This window comes from Macrosteles quadrilineatus, unplaced genomic scaffold, assembly GCF_028750875.1.
Source record: "Macrosteles quadrilineatus isolate MER2022 unplaced genomic scaffold, UCM_ALF_1.0 Scaffold_1__1_contigs__length_201487025, whole genome shotgun sequence".
NCBI lineage: Eukaryota > Metazoa > Arthropoda > Insecta > Hemiptera > Cicadellidae > Macrosteles > Macrosteles quadrilineatus.
The window spans coordinates 47,801,411-47,823,353 of record NW_026542594.1 but is presented as its reverse complement, the minus strand read 5'-3'; the positions used below and the strand labels follow the sequence as shown (position 1 = coordinate 47,823,353).

The 21,943-nt window shown below is 37.0% G+C and overlaps 1 protein-coding gene across 5 annotated transcripts in view; it reads right to left on the bottom strand.

The window, feature by feature from the left end:
• The window catches only part of LOC128982939 (centromere/kinetochore protein zw10 homolog), a 115,260-nt gene extending 94,780 nt beyond the window's left edge, over positions 1 to 20,480 (bottom strand). Inside the window, exons 1-4 of one of the 5 annotated variants that reach the window (XM_054402030.1) lie at positions 20,436 to 20,480; positions 19,677 to 19,762; positions 16,694 to 16,905; positions 6,678 to 7,482 (exon numbers count right to left, since the gene is read on the bottom strand). In XM_054402030.1, the coding sequence (XP_054258005.1) occupies positions 6,678 to 7,482; positions 16,694 to 16,905; positions 19,677 to 19,710 (1,051 nt within the window). In that variant the 5' untranslated portion in view covers positions 19,711 to 19,762; positions 20,436 to 20,480. Of the gene's footprint in view, positions 1 to 6,677; positions 7,483 to 16,693; positions 16,906 to 19,676; positions 19,804 to 20,435 lie in introns of those variants that run through there. The other 4 variants (XM_054402033.1, XM_054402031.1, XM_054402034.1 and 1 more) reach the window with 4 other exon arrangements.
• Positions 20,481 to 21,943: the final 1,463 nt, after the last annotated feature.

Genomic DNA, 21,943 nt, shown 5'->3' with positions numbered 1-21,943 from the left:
GAAGTGGCTTAGGAAGTAGTAAAGTATGACCATAGTGTGAGAACCGTCTGTGGCAGTTAGATTAATGTATCTTCAATCCTAAAATGCTATGAGAAGGGAAGGAAACAGGCCCCACGACGTAGGAAATGGTGAAGGAAGTAGTAAAGGCTGGCAGTGCAGAGTGGGGGAACCGTTTGGGCAGTTAGATAAATGTATCTAACACTTAAATGCTATGAGAAGGGAAGAAAACAGGTCTATGACGTAGGAAATGGTGAAGGAAGTAGTAAGGCTTGCAGTGCAGAGTGTGGGAACTGTCTTTGGCTATTGCATTAATGTATCTGTAATCCTAAAATGCTATGGGAAGATAGGGAAACAGGTCCACGACGTAAGGGGTGGTGAAGGAAGTAGTAAAGGTGAGCAGTGTTGAGTGTGGGAATGGATTAATGTCTCTGCAATGCTAAAATGCTATGGGAAGAGACTGTAGACTGTAGGTTAAAATGATTACAAAGCACGAATCGATACATATTTTGATACATGCAATCGTTTACAATAGAAATTTACAACTGAGTTGACAACAGCTGATTTCTACTCCATAGAGGCTAAAAACTATTTTTATTCCCTAAAGAGTAAAAATGGTACGTATTCAACCAAAAAAAGATAATGAATTGGCGTTCAACAGACATAATTTATCGGTTTACAAAAAAATCCCATCTTATAGTAGTGTTAAATATTTCAATAGCTTACCTGACAATATAAAAAATATAACTAATTTTAATTCATTTACAAAACGTTTGAAATTATTTCTCACCAACTAACAGACCCTTGTATAAATTAGAAGATTTTTTCCAACTTCCTGAAATTTGATTTTTTTACAATAACAATATTCTCTGTAAGAAGTCTTAAGAAGTTTAATATTGTGTTTTTATAACCGTCTCCATTCTGTACAAAATGTGCAATATGAATAAAGTTATTTTGATTGATTGATTGATTGTCTATTGTGAAAAATTGAATTTTGGTATGATTGAAAACCCTTACTTTTTCAGTGTTCCCATGCTCTAATTTTGTCGGATTTTTGTTTATATTATATTGTCTTGTATGTATGATTCCAAAATATGGCTTAAATTTTCTTAAAGCAAATTTTCCCACCTCAAAGTGTATTTTACCCGGACTAGATGTAGCGGTGCAGCGCAAGTCACGGCTAGCTTTCCAAGCTGAAGCAATGACTACTTCACTAATAACACATATATCCCATAATATATCCCATCTTCAAAGCAAGACACAAACTGATGTGCTGATTGATCATTATATTTCAAAACTTAATGCAGATTCCTTCAAGAGCCACAAAATATGTATGTTCTTTTTTGTTGATTTGAAATTTGTTATTGTTTCAATTTAAAGCTGCCTCATTTAAACAAAACAATATTTAAATGGTATAAAAGTTGTTATTACCTTAAAGTAGACTTAATGAGAAAGCTATTAAGACAAACCCCAGATTTTTAAGACGCTTAGTTGTCAAACTAATGCTATTTTACTAAAAGCTTACATAAATCCAATATGGCGGAAGTTTTTTCCAAAATGGAGGCTTTCCGCCAATTTGATTTTTCTCGATTTTTAGTATGATGTTATGGACACCTTTGTTGACAAAATCCCATAGGCCTATATTTTATTTCCATTGCCTTAAGCTTGATATTATGCTTATTTTTACTCTAGATTGACTAGATTACAAGGGGATATATATATATATATATATACTAAGGATGTGTTGATTCTGTCTGATAGTCTAACAATACCACCGATACTTCGACGTCAGTATAGGTATAGAGAATCGATTGTCAAAAGTGGATTCCGATACCGATACCCGATACCAGATACTTTTGCAAAGATTGTGTGATTGGAAAATTAAAGCTTTTGCTGCGATTGCGCAAGACGATGATGACATTTCTGTGAGAGCAGGAGAAATGATGATGTCCTCACGGCCGCGGGAGATGATAAGAATTTACAGATTTAGACGATAATGTCTACACCACTGCGGGAGCTGTTCAGGATGTTGTCAAGACCGCGAGGGACAATGACAATGTCTTCATAGACAAGGGGGATTTTTCGTCATCGTGGGAGAAGAAAATTATATCTACAAGACCGCGAAGACAGTAGTGATGTCTACAAGACCGTGGGAGATACTCCGAATGTTTCCACAATTGCGAAAGACTACGATAATTTCCACATGACCGTGGGAGACCGGAGATCTTTGTGATTATTGCCGCGATGGCAGGAGACGATGATGGTGTTTCTGTGCCTAAGGAAGATATTCAGGATTTTGCAGTGTTCCCAGAAGACGACGATAATGTCTCCACCACCGCAGGATATGATCACCTGCCTTACCTACGTGGGAGTAACAATAGCTGCATTATTTGTATTCTATTAGTATCCTATATCCCAGGGGTAATTTTGTGATAACAGTTGTGTCTACTTAGCATGACTCACTCACCCCAACCCCCAGCACTGCCAATAACCGGCACCCGTATATTTTAGTTCGGCTAATAGCGATCAGTCCGCGCGCACAGAATCTTTGTCCGATCTGTACAAATAGGTTTTTTGTTTAAAATGGTAACTAGTTGAACTTCTTCCAGGGCGACCAACAACTGCCTGAATCAACACATACTGAAAAAAATTGAGAGCATGTGCGGACACAGATTTTTGTCAGCAAATTTACAGTCACAGATTTGTTTGAGAACAGGATTAAGGATTTGGGAACGAAAAGAGTTGTTGCCACCTTTGTTCCTTACGCTTTGACTAATGATAAAAAAGACAAGTTAACCCTTAGAGTGCCAGGCAAGAAATAAAAGTAACGCTCAAAAAATGCCGATGATTTTTCCCGAAGGTCGCGCTAAAAATGCCGAGCGCGATCTGGCGATTTTTAGGTTAAAATTTCGTAAAAATCGAATTTTCGATATTTCGACCAACGAAAATCGATGTATCGCATCTAGTAACTTTCGACTCAATGTTAATATATGGGTTAAAAGAATCCGAGTATCCATTCGGTTGTTATGACAACTGTTCGATCATTACGAAACGTCCGGTCAGCCGGACGTTGGCACTTTTGGCTCGTTCTAAAAACGTCCGGTCATCGGCTGGACGTCGGCACTTTTGGCTCGTTTTAAAAACGTCCGGTTCCCCGGACGTTGGCACTCAAAGGGTTAAAATGTATCATACTTGGAAACATCAGCTAAACACTAGCAGAATCTTTCTCAATTAATGTTAATGAATTCTAACACCCAAACAATGTGGATTTGCTTTTATAGAAGTGTGGCGTCAACTTAGCCACATCTGTGATGCCTTTGGTCTATACTTATTTAATATTTAGTACCTGGAGACCGAGCTTTGCTCGGGGAAAATCATTCCCCCACTCTGCGATGCCAGCCTTTACTACTTCCTTCACCATTTCCTACGTCATTGTTTCCCTCCCTTCTACGTCGTGGACATGTTGTCATCTCTTTCCATTGCATTTTAGTATTTTAAATACATTAATCTAATTGCCAACAACATTTCCCACACTCCGCACTGCTAGCATTTACTAATTCCTATGTCTTGGACATATTTCCATCCCATCTCATAGCATTTCAGTATTTCACTTTCAGATACAGAAATCGAACTGTTACAATTGGTTTCCAGTTCCCAGACTCCACAGTGCTCGCCTTTACTACTTCATTCACCTCTTCCTACGTCGCGGACCTGTTTCCCTCCCTTCCCATTGCATTTTAAGATTGCAGATACCTTAATCTAATCCTTATAAACAGTTCCCACACTCCGGACTGCTCGCCTTGACTACTTCCTTTACCACTTCCTACGTTTCAGACCTGTTTTCCTACCTTCCCATAGCATTTTAAGATTGTAGATACCTTAATCTAATCGTCGTTAACAGTTCCCACACTCCGGACTACTCGCCTTTACTACTTCCTTCGCCACTTCCTACGCCGCGGACCTATTTCCCTCCCTTCCCATAGCATTTTAAGATTGTGGATACCTTAATCTAATCGTCATAAACAGTTCCCACACTCCGGACCGCTCACCTTTACTGCTTCCATCACGACTTCCTACGTCACATTTTAGGATAACAGATACCTTAATCTAATCGTCATTAACAGTTCCCACACTCCGGACTACTCACCATTAATACTTCCTTCACCGCTTCCTTTGTTCGTTCCCTCCCTTCCCATAGCATTTTAGGATAACAGATACATTAATCTAATCGTCATTAATAGTTCCCACACTCCGGACTACTCGCCTTTACTACTTCCTTCACCACTTTCTACGCCGCGGACCTGCGCCGCTCCCTTCGTCGCGGACCATGTTTCCCTCCCTTCCCATAGCATTTTAGGATAGCAGATACCTTAATCTAATCGTCATTAATAGTTCCCACACTCCGGACTACTCGCCTTTACTACTTCCTTCACCACTTCCTACGCCGCGGACCTGTTTTCCTCCCTTCCCATAGCATTTTAGGATTGTAGATACCTTAATCTAATCGTCATAAACATTTCCCACACTCCGGACTACTTACCTTTACTACTTCCTTCACCATTTCCTACGTCGCGGACCTGTTTACCTCCCTTCCCATAGCATTTTAGGATTGTAGATACCTTAATCTAATCGTCATAAACAGTTACCACACTCCGGACTAATATTTACCACAAAACTAATAACAACAATTAAACGAAATAATCTGCTTGGAATAATTCAGTAAGGCCACCAGAAATTATGCGAATCGGTGTATTGTTAATCAACGCTTAATGGTATTCATCGGACTCCTTTTCTTTTGTACATAGGCCATATGTGCATGCTCACGGGCTGAGGTGCCCGTGGGTACAGAACGTCACGTTATGTCTTAAAATGTATACAAAATGACAATAATGGCGGAATGTTTTCTCATAAGGCCCATGTTAAATTTTCAAAAGTTTGTACTCATATTATGGCGAAAATAGATTTTTCCTGGCTATACCACTGGTCTAGAACTTATTTTTGACACAGAACTTAGTTGTTCCGTAAATATAAACGTTTTTGTTAGAGCCGATTCCCAGATCGAGTTGACAAGTATTCAAACTTTACTCGTATTATATATAGGATTATGTAACAGCTGTTGCTAGTTTTGTTAAACATTTAATTTTGACTATGTTATGATACAACACACCATCATTCGTTTGTAAATAAAACTTATAAAATATTCGTTCATATAGTGGTGAAATTAATTCATACAGATTAAACATCGCTATAGAAGTTTTCACTAGAATGGCAATATAGCTATCTCTGTTAGCATTGACTATAACAGAAAATAGACTTCCCAAGTAATGTAAAAATTTGAAGCCAAAAAAGAGTGGTGCAATCTGTTGAGATGGTCACCAACTACAAATAAAGTTGAAGATGCAATGTTCAAACAAGTAATATTACTGACAATTTTTTGAAAATGCTTAAAGAATAATATTTTTTCTAAAGTTGTCTGAGAGTTTGTAGCATTTTTGCTCAAACAAATTTCATCCCAGCCTATACCCTGCTCGTGTCATAAGACATATTTTCGTTCCCAAGAATGAAAGGTCAAAGATTTTACAACATTGAAGAATTATGAAAAACCCTAAATGAGAAAATGTCCGCAGACGAAATCAAAAAATATATTAAACACTGAACAGTAAGAGAGCCAAGAGCACAAGTGTATTCTATGTCAAGTTTGAATTTTAAAAGATTGTTTTGTAAATTGTTTGACAGTATATACACATTTTCATACACATTCCGTGTTTTAGAGTACCCCAAGTAAGAAGCAGTTCAGACAGTAAACATTAGACAATTCTTAAAATACAAGTCACATGTTTAGAACACATGCAAGTATTTGAAAGTTTTGAACATTATGTTTAAGGGGAGGCGGAATCCCTATCTCTGTAATGCTAACGTAAGGTACCTTTTTGGAAAAACTATATGGCCTATCTCTCCGAAATTGTTGTCAGTTCTTTGTTACCTTTGATACATGTCCTGAGTTTTTTTCAGGCTTTTAAACTAATAAATAGCTTAGATAACAATTTTTTTTGGAGGTTCTAAAATTTGTTCTAATTTCTTGTGATACCGTATATATATATATTTTTTTACCAAGTAGGATGGAATTAGGCCCTGAAAAAAACTCAGTGTGTTTAACACTATAACATACATGTTGTGTAAAATTTTTAACTCCCTATCCCTAGTAGTTCCTGAGAAAAGGTACATGACATGACAAAAATAACGATTTGCGGAAAACGGCGTATAACTTAGGCCTTAGGCCTAGGGGTATAGAAAATATGCGATATGCGTTTTTTTTGCCTGCCTTAAACATTTCAGCCCCATATTTTCCTCCAATAGCTTTTTCCAGTTTTCTTTCTTTCTTTCAAAGCTATTGCTGTCCACATCACCAAGGTAACTTACATTTAATCAAAAAATATACAAATATTTCAAAACTAAAACCTCATTTCAAAAGAAGTCAGGCCTCGCCTATGCATTTGTGCCAGATTTTTTTTACACGGGTAAAATATTTTTAGCACCAAAGTGTTATATATCATTCTGTCCTGGAAGAAAAGCTCTATAATTTGGAGAAATAATAAAAACATGCAAACAAAATATTTACCCTACTGCCTCCCCTTAAGAATACTACCTAAGATACGAAAACTAATACATTGATAACTTACCAACGTCTTTCAGTAATAACTCAAAGGCAGTTATCTCCTCAACAAGAGCTTTGTAGCTCTGAAGTTCATCACGTCTCTTAGGAACAGTTAATGAAAGACAGTTTTTTATAAAGAAGTTACAAAAATCATCACTGATGTGCTTCTTTAGTTCTGAAATAAAACTAACCTCTTGGTTGGCTTTGAAATTAAGATACAAGTTAAGAAAGTTAAACACAATGGTGAGATTGTTTAACACATCAATGCAAGCAGGCTTCTTTCCTTGCAATCCAATTTTCACAAGTAGACCGGTGTTGCCTTCAATGTCTACTTGAGCCACATTAGAAACCACTGGACAAAGCACGTCTTTGAACAACTTCTCACTAAACTCGCTCATCTCAAATGACAACAGTTCATAGTAGTACAGAGCTTTAAACAGCTGTTCATTATCAATATTACTATTCAGTGAGAGTTTAACTGTCTTGTGATAGTTTTCTATGAGAGATTCACTCCAAACAAAGCACTGCGACCACAACTTGACAGTGTTGTAACTATGTTTACGCTGATGAAACTGTAGTTCTGACTGCAAACTTTCAAAAATTTCCATATTCTCGATTCCCAATCTATCATTCTTTAGATCTTCTTCGACAGCTTTCAATTGTTGCGCTATTTCTAAAAACTTACTATTGTTTTTCACATCTTGAGAAGCTTCAAAAACTAAATGAATATTCAGCAGATTATTTATTAGTTCATATGTTATTATTGATTCCTTTAATGATCTAGTCAAAGACTCCAATTCTTCTTTAGAGGATTCTATCTCTTTTTTCAGCTGTAGAAAAATTTACAAAAATATAGTAATAGAATAACTACATTTAGAACTAAGGGACAAGCCTACTGACAGCTCTAAAATATTTAAATCAGTTTATATCACTTGCTGAAAAAACACATCCTACCAAAATCAATTTTCTTTTGGGCCTATTTGATTAATTTAGCGAATTTCCATATAGGACATAGGTAATAAGCTATTACCGTAGGTCTCATGGTAAGACCTGGACCAGGGACCAATTTACTTTTTCGTTCTGAGGTGACTAGAGGGCAAAAACACCCTCCTCAAATTTATATTTTATATTATCCTACTAATATTATAAATGAGAAAGTTTGGATGTATGGATGTATGGATGGATGTATGTTTGTGACAAGTGAACGCGAAAAATACTGGTCAGATTGGGCTGAAATTTGGCATGATGATAGCTCACATTCCCGATTAACATATAGGCATATTCTTATTTCAAAAATCCTTTCGGGCTCCGCCCCGGGCAGTGGCTCTGGAGTTTCCCATGTTAACCTTATGAGAAATGGAATTATTGAATCTTAACAGCTGTTTCACTTGTTTAATTGAAAGTTTCAATTAAACAAGTTGGTTCTGTTCTATGATGTTCAATAGCATTAAAGTTACAAGGATTACCAACAGGGTGCAACACTATTATTTCTTTTACATTTATGACAACAGCTAATTTGCAACCAAAAGGTGAGTGAGCGTAGCGAACGAACTTCAACCTGGAGGCGAGTTAGCGTAGCGAACGAGCTAACCTGAAGGCAAGTGAGCGGAGCAAACGAACTCCAACCTAAAGGTGAGTGAGCGTAGCGAACGAGCTCCAACCTAAAGGTGAGTGAGCGTAGCGAACAAACTTCAACCAGGACGTGATTGAGCCATGCGAACGAGATAATCTTGAAAATTAAGAAGTTAAACGGGGCAAAGCCCGCGGGTTACAGCTAGTTATATTATATTATTATTTATTTATTTATTTATTATTTATTTATTATATTAAGAATAAGAATAAGAATATATTTATTTCCAAAATTACAAATTACAAAAATTACAATCGTGGCTGTAAAGCAAAGTACAAAGGAAAAAAATCCCCACAAAGACTGTACATCTGCGTGTGGGGAGAGTCTTCTCCGTCGCTCACCACTTCACAGACAAGATAACAAAATAAACAAATAATTATTTAAATAAAAAGAAGTATTTTTTTTTTGCCATATTGTTGGCAAAAAAGACTGAACATGAACAATATTTGAAGTACTTGAATGGGGGTGCCAGTACTGAAGTAGTTTGGTTTATTAGCCTAATTTAGTTTTAGAATCGTCATCGACATTCATTATGTTCTGTACTGGGATCTGATGAGCTCTTCGGCAGCATCATCGCTCAGACCGAGAAGCCAGCGCCCGATCTTTCTGCTGTAAACCGTGACACTGTCTCCCTCCCATTCTCTTATCTGTATGGGGAGATTAGTGCGTATAATGTGGCCTAGATAGTGAGGGGTAAGAAGCTGTGCTTTATTGTTCAATTTGGGAACGGAGATACCTATGTGTGTTCTAGATCTAGTGTCATAAGAATGTAGCGAATCGGAGAAAATTTTGCTTTTGTTATTTTTTGAAAAGGTTATAACTGTTTTTAGGAATAGTTTCCTGATGTTAAGGACTGGAAAATTTTGAAAAAGTAGGTAGGTGGGGTATCTTTGGTCTTTTTTTAGTATGTGTTTGATTATGGATTTCTGGGTAACAGCAAGAGGAGCCAAGACAGAGGCAGACGCAGCCCCCCACGCAAGTATCCCGTACTGTAACAGTGACTGGACATATGCAAAGTATACACACCTGCAATGGTCCACAGACAGCACACAACCAAGCTGTAAAAAGGGAAGATCATTTTTCTTAATCTGTTGTTGACGTAATCAACATGTGGAGCCCAGCTAAGTTTGTAGTCAATTATGACCCCAAGGTATTTGTAATTTTCGACCTGCTCAATGATTTCACAATGGCGCTGTCCATGGACCCCCGCAGCCGTGCAACCTGAGTACTCCATGGCCCGGACCACTGTCGCATCTAAAGTAAATGGGCAGACATTTGGTCTTGGACACATTTAAGGATAGTATGTTGTGGTCAAACCATAGTTTGAGCTTGCCTAAGTCGGAGGACGCCCTGTCATATACGGCGTCCCAATTAGGCCCGGAGGAGACTAGAGCCGTATCGTCAGCAAACAGGAACACCTTACCTTTAATTGACAGATTTGAGATATTGTTAATGTATATTAAAAATAAAAGAGGGCCAAGCGTGCTTCCTTGGACGACTCCATAGTTAATGTCTGTGTTGTCACCGTTGACTCCACGTATTGCTACAAACTGTTTTCGACTGTAAAAATAGTTTTCAAACCAAGTTAAGGAAGGATCTTTGACACCTAGTAAGTTTAGCTTTCTGAGTAATAAATTCCTATCGATAGAATCAAACGCTTTAGCAAGATCCAGGAATGTTATCATAACTTTATTTTTTTTACTGATTTCTTGGGTAATAAATGTTGTGAGATCGGGGTAGCGGATTTCTACCCCCGGATATTTACCCCCATGAAAAAACACCTACGTCATTTTGACGTCACGAGGGGCGGGGCCTATACACGATCGAGAAACAGCCCGCGACTGTAAATCTACCCCCGGACATCTACCCCCGGACATCTACCCCCAGACATCTACCCCCGGACATCTACCCCCGGACATCTACCCCCGTGGTCAGCTACGCTACGTATCGGCCAAGATGCATTGTTGTAATTGATTTCATTAATTGGTTTATGTAAATCAACGGCTCTTCGGTTATTCATTAGCTTATTATGCGAATAATTTTTTTTTTGTAAAACGAAAACTCAAAAAATACTTTACTCTTCTTGGGCAATAATATACCCTAAGTCGTTGCCAACACAACAATCAACACAACAGGTGTGTCACCAAAACGATGATATCATCAAAAATATTTAAAAGTAAATAATAAGAAAGCATATTCATAATAGCATATTTAGAAAAAAAATATTGATTTCAGAATACCTAGTTTTTTAAAACTGCAGAATCTTGTAGTTGTTTTATTCCCAATAACATAAGATAAATGTTATTTGTTATAACCTTATTTAGCTACGTAAATCAAATATGTAAAATACTGTACCTATTCGATCAGTGGTCGTTTCCAAATTGCGACTTTAATGTTAACTAGTGACATCGATCTCTGTAGTAATAGAGATCGATGACCAGTAGTCATCATTCGAATTTTTTCTCTTTGTACTGTGTTTAGGTCGTGGCTTAATTTTAACATGTGCTTTGATTCTCTGTTTTGTTTACATTTACGTCGTTGTTATGTAAGCACCAGGGCAACCCATAAGTCCAATGTTAAAATAAAAAAAAAACTTAAGGTTACTTTTAATTATATAGGCAGTATTATAAATTTAAGTTTGTTTTGTCTAAACCTTCCAAACATTTGACAAAAGTAAGTTTGGCTAAAATATGTTCCGCCGTTAATGTGTTCGAAAGTTTGCATTGAAGTCGTTCCCAAAGAGCTTCGCTTCGCTCCACTCATTACTAAATGGACTAACTAATTTTAATCACATTTCTTCAGAGAAAATTCTCAAACGTTCAAATAATCCTTTGGAATGACAGCTGGGGGTTTTACCTAATGATAAAGAGAAAATGATCAGTATGGAACATAATTAAAACTTGTACGCGATATGGTGGAAGACCAAATTACATTTTCTTACCGCCAAGTACACTGTAACCTTTCCCGAGAGGCAGCGCAGGTGTTCAAATATGCAGTTTCAACCCTTCAAATAGTTAGCGAAATGATAAAGAGTGACGTTTCCTCTCAAGACTATCTGTTTCTTTCAAGGAGGTCATTGGGAAAATCTACCAAACCAGAAACCAAAACCAGCCATCCCGGACTATTAGAAGAGGGGGTGTGTTTTATATTTTTATATAGGTCTTTAAATATTTGTAATATAGTTATTTTTTTGTCATTGCAGCTTCTGATTTAGCTCGAAAAAAATAAGTAGTTTGATTTATTGCTCTATGATTGTTCGTTACTGAGGTATTGAGAGGTAAACACTTTACAGTGTACCAATTTTATTTGTCCTATTGGTAATCATTAAAATGTCATAAATATAGTTATTTCTTTACACATCTTAATTAAACTCGGCATGTTACTTTATCTAGATAAGATATTCTGTATACTACCTTAAAAAGCTTCATTCAACATTTTATTGGCAGGAAACCTGAATATTCACTTCCTGTATGTTATTCTTATAAATGGATATTTTGAACACTTATTTATGGACATAAGTTGACAAGTTTTGTATTAAGGCAGAATTTCCCAATTAAGTTAGGACTTATTAAAGGTGAGTCGGTGGCTCAGGTGGTAGCGTCACGGACTTCGGGCCCAAGGCAGTGATGTCGTGGGTTCGGATCCTGGTCACTGCCACAAAAACTTATCAGTACAGTTCACCTTCGTACTTTTCCGGCTCACCCCTTGCTTTGCTGGATACGTTCCAAGCACAGATCTGTAGTCTATGTGGACGGGCAAATGCAAGGTTAAAAGAGGTCACCAACCACTTAATATATATATATATATTAAGCGTTATACATTCTCTGAATATAAGAATGTGCTACAATGGGTCTTAAGCTTTAAAATGACACCTCAATCGTAAAAATCGACGAAGTAGGTAGGGTGAAAATGCACTGTTACAGCTTATTGAATTAGGAAGATAGATAATGTTAAACATGAAAACGACATATCGCATGCTTTATACTGGATATTAGAAGCTGACGAATAACCGAAGAGCCATTTATTTACATAAACCAATTAATAAAATCAATTACAACAATGCATCTTGGCCGATACGTAGCGTAGCTGACCACGGGGGTAGATTTCCGGGGGTAGATTTCCGGGGGTAGATGTCTGGGGGTAGATGTCCGGGGGTAGATGTCTGGGGGTAGATGTCCGGGGGTAGATGTCCGGGGGTAGATTTCCAGTCGCGGGCTGTTTCTCGACCGTGTATAGGCCCCACCCCTCGTGACGTCAAAATGACGTAGGCGTTTTTTCATGGGGGTAAATATCCGGGGGTAGAATTCCGGCGACCCGTGAGATCAAAGAGTGCATCCGATGTGTTTAATCCTTTTCGGAAGCCGTATTGATTTTCTGTAATAATATTCTCTTTCTCCAGATAGTTTAAGAGCTGAATTTTTACCCATTTCTCTAGAATTTTACTTATCACAGGTAACAATGAAATGGGTCTGTAGTTATTAATGACAGATTTTTGCCCAGATTTGTGTATCGGGATAACCTTAGCTAATTTGAAAATATCAGGAAAGTTCCCAGTGCGTATACTTGTGTTTATTAAGTGCCGAATTGGAATATGAAGGCTTGCATTTTCTTTAATAATTCTGACTGGAATGTCGTCCCAGCCTGGAGCTGAACCTCCCTTGATACTATTTATTAAATTGGAAAGCTGGGGCTCATTGACAGGCACCATCTCAAATACAGAATCAACCGCGTGGTCGGCGTCATCCACCTCCGGTCGTCCCGAAGCCGTGATACCCATTGCCAACTCAGATCCCACAGAAGAGAAAAAATTATTAAATGTGTTACAAATGTGTTTTGTTTCTGGGGGGGGAGGCAGTGTCAGAGTCATTATTGCAGTGTCATTATATTAGTTTGCGTAATAATTTGAGCAAAAAAGATCCAATTTTGATTAAAGTTGGTACGAATGTGTAAACTTACGTTTATTATTAGAACGAGTTTGCGAACCAGCATGATGGGACTACGGGAACGGGGGTTTTATTCATCTAGGTTGTTATCTTGTAGTCATCATAGCAATCCTTAATCTAATGTCAAAAATTAAAACAAATTTTTTATTAGTTTTAAACTGTACCGGCATTGTCAAACTGAAATTTGTTTGTTTAATAACATGTTCAATGTTTGTCATAATAACCCTGGTAAGTTTGGCTTCAATATGTTCAGCCGTTAATTGAGTGATTCAATTTCATAGTTTGCAATGCATAAGGCTCGATCTCAAAGAGCTTCCACGCTTGCTCCGCTCACAAATGTATTATCTTTTGATATTTTTCATTACCATTGTATACAACTGTGGTAGTTAAATATAATGTAGAGAATAAAAAAATATATTAAAATTATGAATTTAAATAAAATACAGATTCTGTGGTTGAATTACGTAGGCTATAAAATCTATATATTTAATTGGGAACTGTTTATCTTTGTCACAACTAATTTGAGAGAACAGCTGGACATAAAAACTCGGTAGAAGTGTCTAAAGAAATGTCTTGGTCTCTAGAATGAGCCATCAAACGAGAAACGAGGTAAATTCCCTTGGGGCTCTGCACCAGTGGCCTTTAAAATTCCACTCCCATACTATTCTTATGGAGGAAAAACGGGGGTTTTGTCACAACTAATTTGAGAGAACGGCTGGGCATAGAAAGTTGGTAGTGGTGTCTAAAGAAAGGTCTTTGTCTTATCGCAGGAAGACGTTAGCGTTATTTAAAATAGTACGGGATAACCAGGAATGGAATAACAACTAAAATGGGAATACGTTAATGTTAGTAAAATAGTGATGAATAACTAGGAACGGAATAACAACTAACGCGGAATACGTCAGGGTTATTTAAAATAGTAATGAATAACTAGGAACGGAATAACAACTAACGCGGAATACGTCAGGGTTATTTAAAATAGTAATGAATAACTAGGAACGGAATAACTATTCCCGCGTTAAGGTACGTTGTCACTGGTACGGCTGAAACTGCAGTCGTTGGACGACAGCCGTTGAACGATAATCGTAGAGCGCCTGCTTAGCATTGTTTTTAATGGCACCGTTGTCACTGACGCAACTGTAGCCGCAGTCGTATCGTAGTCGTGGACGTCTATTGTACTGGTCTGCTCCTGGAGCAGTCAGAGTCGCAGTCGTTGGACGATTTTTGAGGCATTCACAGCTTTTTCTCGAGTTAAGAGCCCTGAGTGTACTCAGCCCCAATGTTATTCTTATGGAGAATAATTAATATGTTATATATTACTTAATTGTTAATGCATTTTGTGATACTTGGTTAGTGGCTTTATGTGGTAGTATTAAGACACACATAAATGCATTGGAAACTCCATGAGTACACAGGTTTGCTGCAAATGGGGTATTACAATTTTTTTTATACTGAACATGTTTTATTCTGAAAAAGAAAAAAAATAATACCGAAGCATTCTATTAGTTTATTAGCTTAATACAAAAATTTAACGATTATAAATAAACTATCCTACCTTAACGTAAGAGCAAACTTCTCATCTCCTGTGATTAAATAGGGAGTGTAGTTTTAATAAGTCTTCTTAAAATCCTCATTGATCAAACTAGACAAAAACTTAAACTGACAATTTGAAAGTCTGAAAAACTCAGGTAACATTCTCTCATCAGCTTGCAAATGATTGTTTATTAATATTTTTAAGTATCCCTCTTCTGTTCGTTTTGTAAATATACTATGTGTGCTAAGTCTTGGAACACTTATTATTTCCAAAATTTCTCCATCTTCTAGCTCTTCAACTAACAAATGAATGAATAGTATTTTGTTAAAGCCTATAAACTAATAATTCACTATCCCTACTTCAACTCGGCAACAGTCAAGAATTAACTGAACGATTGTATAACAAACGCACCAGTGACAATGCCTACTGCAACGATTATTGCCGAGCGATAATCGTCCAACGACTGCAGTTCCAGCCGCACCAGTTACAACGTACCTTTAGTTGTTACCACCGCCCATCCTCCTCCAAGCTCAGGTGATCCGGCAGTCCTAGTTAGGCGTTTTTTTGAGTACCGCCATGTAAGTATAATTAAATGGTTTTGGTAAATTAATAGTGGTTTACAGCAACTGGTTTGGAAACAGAAAGATAAAACTCCTTTTAAGTTTTAAGATTCGTCTTAATCATAAATATTTTCGTGTCCCTCATCAATGGTTCATTGAAAGGTGCCTTAGAAAGTATCCTACAAGCTTCACTAAACATTCAACATTCTCATTTCTCTCAACACGATAATGGGCTATCAATCAGACTTCACTTGTTAGATTCCATAGCCACTGAGAGGTACATAAATACTTCTCTGTGGCTCAGCACATAATTTAATGGTAGTACTAATGAACTGAAACTGTAGCCAATCAAAAATTAAAAGAAAAATAAGCATTAATTTACAAACCACGAGGAGATGCACACAGTCGAATCGACCAGTACATGACAAAAAGCTACTACTAGACTACGTACTAAGTACTAGACTAAAATGAGGAGGTGAAGGATGACAAAAATGGACCACAGTATTCCTGGAATGTGGTGTGTTATGGTAAAGGGTGACAATACCGACAACCAATAAATATAATTTGTACGCAAAAAAGTAACAACCCGGTCATTTAGATAGCTATGCGATCTCTTGCGGGTTAAGGCTTCGATGCCACAAAGAGAAACATTGTTAAACATAATCCATAAAACAAATTTAGTTTTAAAAGAGGATATAAGACTAAATTACTTACGTATTCCCATCACAGCTCAATAAAATATGTCAATTCAGGACATGTTTGCGTGTTAAAGTTAACAACCATCGTCAGCTTCAGGTACATATGTAAAGTTGATCAGTAGTTAACATCGTCAGAAGATAAACACAGTACGAACACGAATAAATACATAAAACAATTAAACATTTAAGAAACAGGCCTGTCCTAACAAAAGATGACGACCACACAGGTAGCAAGGGACAGACTAGACCAGCTTATGCTTATCAGTTGTGTGAGAGAGAAAGAGATATTGGGCAAGGATCAGCTGTTGTAGGATGGTCTAGTCTGTCCCTTGCTACCTGTGCAGTTGGTCATCTTTTGTTAGAACAGGCCTGTTTCTTAAATGTTTAATTGTTTTATGTATTTATTCATGTTCGTACTGTATTTATCTTCTGACGATGTTAACTACTGATCAACTTTACATATGTACCTGAAGCTGACGATGGTGTTGATAACATAGCCCAATGAAAAATGGCATCCTGAGTCCAGTTACGACCTTGTTTGGAGTCAAACCAGCGACCTTCAGATTTGAAGGCGAGAACTAGGCCTATAGCCGTTTGGCTATCTAGGCTACATAGTTACAATTAATGCTAGGTTGATTACTATTAATTAAACAGCAGTAATATTATTGATGCTTACCTGATCATCAATGCGTTCCTTCACATCATTGATTTTACCTACTAGATTTTTTGTTTTATTCAACATATGGTTTGTATCCACAAGAGCACAAGTGTAGTTAATATAAATATCTTCCATAGTTAATGTAACTTCTTCCTTTAATAAGAAAATTTGTTTATTTATTTCTTGAATCTTTCCATTGAGTTCCTTCATGTCAGCCTCTCCTGAAAAGACTAGTTTATATTCATATGATTTACCAACCAATTACTTCAATAGGTCTAAACTTAAAACATTGTAGCTATAGGCCTATGTACGGACTATAAATGTAGTACCAATCCATCTTTATCTAGGCCTACCCTATAGAAAGAAGAGGTGGTGTCTGACTGTTAGTACGGGGTGAACACAAAAACTACTGACCCAACTGGGCTTAAATTTCACAAATATATTGATACCACTACCGTAGTACTCATGGTAAGACCTGGACTCTGGACCGATTTACTTTTTCGTTTTGAGGTTCCTAGAGACCAAAAAGACTATCCGTTCAAATTAATCTTACTAATATTATAAATGTGAAAGTTTGTGTGTTTGTTTGTTTGTTTGAAGTTCAATCACACATTAACTACTGGTCGGATTGTGCTGCAATTTGGTATGATGATAGCTCAAATTCCCGATTAACATATAGGCATATTTTTTCCTCAAAAATCCTTTCGGGCTCTGCCCCAGTGGCTCTAGAGTTTCCCATGTTAACCTTATGAGTATTCTTATTTAAAAGGAATTAAAGAATTTTGCCAGCTGTTTCAACTACACAATTTGATTCTATGACATTCAATAGCATTGAAAGGTTATATGGTTTATATTATATGGTTTACCAACAGGGTGCAGCACCATTAGTTCTTAATACATTTATGACAACAGCTAATTTGAACCAAGCAGCAACAAAAATCCGTGAGAACTTTACTTCTTTCTATTGTTTAGGTGAAGTGGTAGAACATTATGGCTATGGTAGATGTGCTATACTCCTATTTATAGTTAATTATAGTAAACCGAATTTTCTTAAAACATATCCTCTCCCATTTTAAATGCAAAGCACGAGTATAACTGCAATAATAAGCATTGTATACTTATACAGCAACCCCGTACGAAGGACAGGTACTCAGCTAGTGTATATATAAGTTATGTATAAACGAGTTGTGTAGCATAAAGCCTACACAACAAAGTATGCTCCCCGATGGGCTGTATACGTGATGGAGTGTCTCCCAAATATTTTGTAAAGAATATCTTTTGGTTCCAGAAAGAGACAAATGTCTCAGTTAATATCATTATGAATGACAGTCACAGCCAAAACAAGTTAACTAAACTTCCTGGAACTCAAAAGAAGCCAATAATTAGAATTGTAGCAGGGAATACTAGCCAATGGTTAACTGTGACACCATGTGCATCTGATCATACGGATTTGTCCCCGGATCAATTCAGAGATGCTTTGTCAATTCGCTATGGCCGCACACTTAGAAATTTACCAGTACGATGTGATGGTTGTGATCAACCTATGAATCTTACACATGCTTTAAATTGTAAAAAAGGAGGATTGATCAAACATGGGCATGATCAACATCGAGACCACTGTGCTGCGATAGCAAATATGGCCTGGAAAGGGGTTGAAGTCGAGCCTATTATGAGAGAAGCTGACCCTGCAAACAATGTGCCTGCTTTAAAAGCTGATTTTAAAGTTAATGGTATTTGGGAGGCTGAGAGAGTAGCGTTTTTTGATAATCGCATTGTTAATGCTGACGCTCCCTCTTACGCCAACCAAGAATGGGGAACAATATCTCGAAACCATGCCGTTCAGAAACACAATAAATATGACAAAGCAGCCGAAGACATCAGAGGAAGCTTCACACCATTAATACGTTCCACGAAAGGAGTCCCCCACAAAGAATATGAAGTGTTTCAGAGGAGAACAAGCGAAGCCCTGGCTGTAAAATGGAGAAAACTATACTCCCAAATTATCGGATGGTTGAGGATCCAAAGCCAGCTTTCCATCATTCGAGCAGTTTTGCTTAGGCTACGGGGAACTAGACGAAAAATTCGAAGCATTCAATTTGAAGATGGTGCCCCAATTCCCCCATTGCTCTATTGAGCTTTCATTTTATTTTTTAGCGAATTCCCTATAAGGAAGTAGCTATTACCGTAGGTGGCACGGTAAGACCTAGACCTGGGACCGATTTACTTTTTCATTTTGATGTCCCCAGAGGCCAGAAACACCATTCGTTCAAATTTTTATATATGTATATATATATAGACTTACATATATACGTCCGTGAACGCGATAACTTGAGTAATTTTTATCCGATTTTGATGAAATTTGGTTTAAAGGTGTAAAGCGGGATAAACTTGGATGAGTTCGCGAACCAGCATGATCGGACCATGGGAACGGGGCTTTACGGGGGGTTTTATGGGGTAAAAAATGGTTTGTTTTCACTTTTGGCCCTCAAAACACAAAATTTCCCGATTTCTCTTTAGACCTTTTTAAAGAGCTTAAAAAAACAAATAATTTAGTATATAAAAGTATTTTTGTTCAATTATTAGTAACGAAAATAATTTGAAAAATTGTAAATTTAAAATTCCCATGATATTCTTATGGAGAATATTGTCAAATGTTGTAGTTTGCTTGTTTATAGATATATTTTGATCAAACTTGTCAAATTTATTTATTTTTTACTAAGCTATCAATATTTTACTCAAAAATAGGTCTCTTCGGCACAACATTTTCGATACGGAATGCGAATGAGGTTGTGCTATTATAGCACGAGCACCGGAATCACTAAAATTGTCTGTTACTTTTTTGTACCATAACTTATAGCAAAGGTTATAGGCCTATAACAATGTTACATAGCAGGTTTTGCTACATAGTGTAAACCCGGCTTAACAGACAACATTTAAACCTACATAACTTAGGCCTAAAAATGATCATATGTTAGTTATGATTGCGTAGGACTAGGCTTACCTTGAGAGGCTAAGATTTCTGCAAGGAAACTCATTCTGCAGGGTAAATGTGAATAGGCCTAATAATAAATTAGCTAAGTTTAACTCCTTTAAAAAATCATTTAAACATATTTTTATAAGTTTAACTCCTTTAAAAAATCATTAAAACATATGGTAATTATTTGGACGTAGTGACTACTCGCAAGAGGGAATTTTTTTTTTTCATAATGACCTAAATTTTACGCTGAATCCGAAAATGACGTTTTTATTTTTTGGAAAATACCGGAAATTCCCGAAAAAAGGGAAAAACGGGAAAAAAATTTTACTCAAAATACGTCATGTGGGTACTAAAAATACGCGGAATATTGTGTAGATTAAAAATATGCAAGAATTGTTTTGATCCGACGTCAAATAAGCGAGATTTTCACGAACCATTTTTTGATCCGATGAAAACACCGGAGATAGGGCGAAAAAACTGAATAATCGGTTAGGTTAGGCTTGGTTAGGTTAGGTTAGGTTAGGTTTGATTAGGTTGACGTACCCTATTTTGAGTAAAAAAAAAATTTCCCGTTTTTCGGGAATTTCCGGTATTTTCCGAAAAATAAAAACGTCATTTTCGGATTCAGCGTGAAATTTAGGTCATTATGAAAAACAGAATTTCACTTTTGCGAGTAGTCACTACGTCCAAATAATTACCAAACATATTTTATAACGAAATAAATAACAAATAATACATTGTAAAATGTTAATAAACTAATCAATCACATTACAGGTTACTAACGGTTGTTAAGGTTAGAGGTAGAGCGGTAGAGGTACTGTAGTGTTACTAGTGTTAGTGTACCAGTGTACCCTAGGTCTACGAGATAGGAGGAGAGCGTTTCGGTGGGATGGTAAATTTCAAAATTTCAATCAAACTCCTAAAAAAAAGACGACTCCATTCAAACAGGACTCGGGACCCCCCACCACCGCGTCCGGGACAGTGGAATCGGAATCGGAACGATTTGGTTTGGTGGTTAATTGAGGTTATGTTTATTGTTATTGTTTGGACCGCTTTTAGCAGAACGCAGAGGATACGCGTCCGGTAACCGGACGTGGATTAGGCGTCCGGCAGTTACTGTCATAACCTAACCTAACCAACCAAACTTGCTGATAGTGAAAAAAATCAAATGAAGGTTCAATTCTCTTCATAACATAAAATTATAAATGCCAAAAATTCTAACAAAAGATGTACAGTTAAGAAGAAATTACATTCAAAGCAAAATCTGTGACAAAAAGTTAAAGTTACCGATGGGTTTCGAACCGGGGACCTCTCGCATATCAGTCGAGCACTCTATCCACTACACCACGAACCACGAACACTGATGGCTGAATATCGTGTATCATTGTGGTAATGGCGTTCCGGGACCCCCTACCGGACGCCTAATCCACGTCTGGTTACCGGACGCCTAATCCACGTCTGGTTACCGGACGCCTAATCCACGTCTGGTTACCGGACGCGTATCTCTGTGTTAGCCGCAAGGAACCAACCCACACTGGGTCAATTTTGAGTTAGAAGCCTATAAATTTGATTGATTACTATAAATCACTGTTAACCAAGAGATACAGGAATTGTTTTGATGAATTACTATTTTTCTAGATTTTTTTATGTGTAAAGGGTATACATTTAGGTATTGTAATTTAATTTGTTATTCTATGTTTTTGTGGGTTGGTTCCGTTCAGCTTTTTAAAAAATTCCTAGGAATATAAATTAGCAGAAAAGGTCTAGAGGGTTGATTCTTTTCTCTGAAATTCTTTGGCACATTTAGTTTTAAAGCCAGTTGTTCTTTAAGACACATTCTCTATCTTCTATCTATGAAGCCTCGATTATCATTAACTTTTGAGAAAACCATAAGTCTGACATTCATCAACCTTATACTTAGATGAAAGGTCTCAATGAGAAAATTGGAGGTAACATATTCATTTTTCGAACTAGTTTTTCCTAAGGACCCAAATCTAAATAAAAGGGAAGAGTTGAACATACATAAAGGTGTTTAATTTCCAACAGCTGATAAACAATTTATTATTTTTACTATACTTTTTGAATTTTGTCTGCTAATGTAAATCGAAAGCTGTAATTTCTTATTTAATTTAAATACCCAGCGAAGCGGGTTACGTCAGCTATATCACTATTTTAAGACAGGGACCTCACTTAGTGGGTATTTTAACCTGAATATGAATGAAGGATGAGTGTGATGATTGTCATGATTGTTGCGCGATCTTATAGCCTTGTTACTGACTATGGCTGGCACA